We start from the raw sequence: 4,774 nt of genomic DNA on the forward strand, positions 1-4,774 counted from the left end.
ACTAGAAACGGAGAAAGACAGCTTACTTAACCCTCAAACACAGCAGAACTGATTTCAATGCTAGCTAAGGAGGTTGCTTTTCAGTGCTGTTTTACAAGCAGAGCTGTACTCAAAGCCTAACACAAAGCCTTGATAGTCACACGCACATCTACTGTCCTTCAAGACATGGTACCGATTGTCCTTTTTATCTGTACACTACTCACTCCCCAGCTCTGCTACCCCTACCTCTGCAACCTGCTTCACAGCTCTGCTCTTAAGGATTTAACAAGTTCCTTTTAAACTTTGTTTTACACAGGTTAAATGCTGACAGAGGGGAATAGCACTAGTAAAATGAGTTTCCATAAAAAGTATTTGACTGCCCTTCTTAGACCTAGCCTTGTAAGTACCCATAGCTTGAAAAACGTGGCTGCAGTCATTCCCAGCACAATGAAGAGCATTTAAGGAACTCTGACAGGATTTACCTTGGCAGGTTAGCTTCCATCACTTCTTGGGGAAGACACTGCATCATCCTGACCATTGCAAAAGCTAATGGGACACGAACCACCTCTTCATCATTCACAACACTGGATTTCACAAGCTTGTGTTCCTCATCTCTTTTAACCTTTTTAAGACAGAGCATACACAATACACTTCATACACATAAATAAACCCTGGTTTTCCTCAACAAATGCTAGAAGATGCCAACAAGGCAAGCTGCTACCCCCTGCTGACTACAGAAAAACCCCAGACAGCTAAAGGGCAGGTGAGATTAATCTCTGTTTTCAATACAAAAGCTAAATTGGGTACCAGCAAGTGGCTTTAATCATTTCACTTGTGTAGTTCAAGCCAGTTCTCAGCTGGGAAGTGAAGACAAACCACCCACACTAACCAGAGGGTCTGTCAGGAATCTCCATGACACAACAAAGAGGATGAAGCCTCTTTTGTGCTTTCAGATAACCTCTTTCCAGTTGTGCCAAATTTATTTTTAAGTCCTGTATTTCCACTGGGCTCTCTGAAGTAGCACTCCAACCTTTACAGTAGCTGCAAAACACCTCAATGCCAGCTCCTCACCTTTGCAACAATACACCTGTGCAATTTAGGCAAGATGTTGACTGTAACTGTATCTTGAATGTGCTTGATCAAACACTCCAGCTCCTCTTTATTTCGGGGTAAAAAAGAAACAGGTTTGGCCACTTGCTCAGCATCTTCAGGTGTCTCAGCTGCTTGCTCAGGCTCTGTTGGCTCCTCAGGGAGATTCTTGCCCTTGTTTTCTTCAACTGCTTCCTCTTCCCCTTCACTCTGCTCCAGCTCCATGCCTTCTTCACCCTCCACCATTGGCTCAAGGACCGTGGTAGTAGCTACTGTCAAGTAATCATCAAAAACATGGGTAAGTGTAGGAGGCCACAGAAATTGAGCCCCTAAAATACATTCTTGTGACAGCTTTGGTCTGGACAAAGCTCCTACCTATCATCAACAGTGAACAATTACTAAATATTGGAGTTCTTTTACTGGGTAGGGAGCATGCCAGCTTCTGACAATCACCCCTCAGGACTAGGCTTAAAGCAAAGACTAAATCTTCAGCTGAACTCCATAGACACCTTAGCAAAGGTGCCTGAACCTTAGAGAAGTGCCTCTCACATCTGAGAATTTCACAAGGCAGAGGTGAGGTACTGAGAAGTACAGCATGGGACATCCTCCTCCACCCTCAGAATATCCCAAAGGCTACAACATAGGTAACCATAGTGGTGAAGCCAAAGGTATCACTTCTTCCCAAGAAGCAGTGAGGGAAGCAAGGACAGGACGTTCAGCACCTGATTAGACTCTGGGTAACAATGAGAGCAGCCAACACCAAACATAAAATTCAGATGCAGACAGAGCCACGTGGGTGGATGCAGACCCTGGAGAACGGCCCAGATTTGCATAAACCCAGCTTGGGCTGTTTTGGCTTATGGAGATCTGGGATGGACAGGTAACACGGACGTGGTTCCCCCCTTCACCTCATTGTATCAGCACACAGGACAGTCTGCATTACTCCTGAGGAGGTAAGCCAAAACTAGCTTCCCAATATGCACATTTTCAAAAGCTGGGAGTAGCTGACCTCAAAAGTAAAATGCAACACTTTCAACACTTTTATTAGCATCACTTCGAGCAATTAGATGTAGTGTTTCTACAATCAGGAGCAGAAAGCTTACCTTGGTTCTCAATGGTCAAAAGCTGCTTTTCAAGTGTTTCATGGTCGAAGTGAAAGGCTTCTAGCACTGTCTCTAACAAACTGCAGAAGGAAAACATAGAGAGATCAGCTCTCCATCCAAAAAAAAAAAAAGAAAAGCTGTATAGACCTACACAACACACAACAGAAAACTTTAACAGAGTTTTTTTAAAATTTCAGACTTGGAGATGGTGCAGCTTAAGGAGGTTTATCCTGAAATAACCAGGAAATAAAAACTGCTGATTTTTCAGCTATATGCATTCAGTGACCTACCTCACTGAGGAACCTCACAGACAGTGATACTGGCTGTCCAGGAGCAGGGACAGCCCAACAGAAGAAGCTGCTAATGCTGGCATGCCCTCCATGAGACACAGTGTGAGAAAGCAATGACCTGTTAATTCTTCATAGCTCAGATGCACTAAACTGCAAGGCCACACACTTCGACTTGCATAAGCCCATCTCAAAGTCAGCAATCTCTCATTTGAGGAAAGAGGCTATAATCTGTGATGCTCCTTAAGACACTGAATTTTGCCTAAACAGTCTTAGAAGAAACCTAGAGCAGCATCATTCATGGTACCTACCTGACTCCCAGCTTTGGACTGATCTGTCCTGTTTGCAGGACATGGATGAAATGCTTTAAGTGGTACAAGTATGCGGACCACGAGAGATGTCGGCAGACGGCTCCCACAAGTTCAACTGAGGCTGTTACCATATTTTCATGCTGCCCAAAAGACAGAAATTCAGTTACTGTCAGCATTCATGCTGAATATGTGTTTAAAGCATACTTGACTCAAAGCAACAAGAGCCAGAAGAAGCAATGTCTGTCCAGTGGGGATGCTTGGTATTCAGTTCTTTCAGATGTGCTTTTAATCACCAAGTGAAAAAATTGAATCACAGCTCACCAAGCAAATCTCAAGACCCACTTCCTCCAAATATTCCTCCACACAGTTCACTTTTCTCATGTAACTAGATCTGTGGGCTTACTTGTGTGACGAACTAAAAACCAGCCAGGACATTCAACCACAGACACACAAATACTGCTAGGCTATGCTGATCAACTAGAAATACACATTGTTAACCAACTTCTGATGTGAAATAAAAAGTGCTTATTTCTTCACCACAGTTTAAATCAATGCATTTTACCTCCCATTGGTTGAAGAGTGCCTGCCATCACTCTACTCATGGGCACAGTTTGTACAGCTGCAGGTGCTGCGTCCTCTGCGTAAGCTCTAATTGTTTCAGCCTCAGAAGAGTATTTCTGACAGGAAGCAAATGAGCCATTTGCTTGGTCTGACATTAGCAGCTCTGCTGTTCTCCTGATTGTGTGCAGAGAACTGTGCAGAAGTGTGAAACCTTGCTTTTCCAAGTCACAAGAAGTCTATTCACATTGGCATTACATTTAGCTGCTTATGTTTTCACTGTAATGTATGAAGTGACTAACAAAATGTCACCCTTCTAACTTTAATCACAAAGCTACTAACGATTTCACAGGTTTCCAGCTGATTCCTGCAGTTCCCTCGTAACTTGAGAGAAAACAGTGTTTATTCCCTCCCCAATTACTAGGCACAGCCTATGCTCCCCACCACACAAATTCTGGTGCCAAAGAATGACTAATCTCACAACTGAACATGAAGAGAGCAGTTTGGAGGCAGAGGGGAAAAAATAATAACCTGATTACAAAAAATGCAAACAAATATAACCCCAAGTAAAAGAACAAAACCAAACAAAACTCCAAGACCAAACAGTTAAGAGCTCCATCTCTGAGGAAAAAGAACAGGTTTAGTAGACATAGGATCAGGCCCAGACTGCATCTGCATCTTCCAAACCCTTTCTGCCACCAAAAGAAGCACAGAGCTCTTGTCTGAAGGGGGAACACTCACTCCACCAATCCATCAGCCTTGTAACACATTTAGTCATTCAAGGAGAACTGTATATGAGGAAGGTGAAAATACTCAAATGAATGCATTCCATTTAAAAGCCTACCTTTAGCATTTTTTCACTAAAAATAGCAGTAGTAGCATAAGGCATGATGTAGTTCTGTAGGGATTTGGAAGACAGCATAAGCTTCTTTTCAGTGAGGTGCTTAGCCAGTTTCCTCAGAGCTCGTGCCCTCCTGTGGATCTGAGCCAAACGTGAGAGACAGTGAATGAGGTGGCCCTTGAAGCCAGCAAGAAGGAGCACATACATTCAGCAGTTATGAAAATGCCTCAATTTAAAAAAATTACATAAACATATTCCAAGGGCAGATCCTTCCCCTTCAGTCTCCAGGCTTTCACTAGTCTTTTGCCTCAATACATATTCCAATTCAATGGGGTATTTCACTGTGAATTCACAACCATAAAACTATGCCACCTTCAGGTATCAGACAAGGGAGGCAAGTGATACAAGAGGAGGCAGCCTGATGTAACATTACAAGGAAAAAAATTTAGTCTCTACATTTAACTGCAGAAGTAGCAAACATCCTCTCTGATTGCATCTCTGAAAGCAGGAAAAATGCTGTATTTTCATACTGCAAGAAAAACCAGGAGACCAGGCTTGGAGCAACATTTATACTACGAAGGCCTGTGAATGAAAAGGGGCTGCTGA

The 4,774-nt window shown here is 43.1% G+C and overlaps 1 protein-coding gene across 1 annotated transcript in view; it reads right to left on the reverse strand.

Annotated features, from left to right (window-relative positions):
- Positions 1–4,774, reverse strand: part of UTP20 (UTP20, small subunit (SSU) processome component, homolog (yeast)) — a 72,170-nt gene that overhangs the window by 19,117 nt on the left and 48,279 nt on the right. Inside the window, exons 38-42 of the mRNA XM_009999040.1 lie at positions 4,172–4,309; positions 2,770–2,909; positions 2,172–2,251; positions 1,051–1,340; positions 465–601 (exon numbers count right to left, since the gene is read on the reverse strand). Coding sequence (XP_009997342.1) covers positions 465–601; positions 1,051–1,340; positions 2,172–2,251; positions 2,770–2,909; positions 4,172–4,309 — 785 coding nt within the window. The remainder of the gene's footprint in view (positions 1–464; positions 602–1,050; positions 1,341–2,171; positions 2,252–2,769; positions 2,910–4,171; positions 4,310–4,774) is intronic.

This window comes from Chaetura pelagica, unplaced genomic scaffold (genome assembly GCF_000747805.2).
Source record: "Chaetura pelagica isolate M959 unplaced genomic scaffold, ChaPel_1.0 scaffold725, whole genome shotgun sequence".
NCBI classification, from domain to species: domain Eukaryota; kingdom Metazoa; phylum Chordata; class Aves; order Apodiformes; family Apodidae; genus Chaetura; species Chaetura pelagica.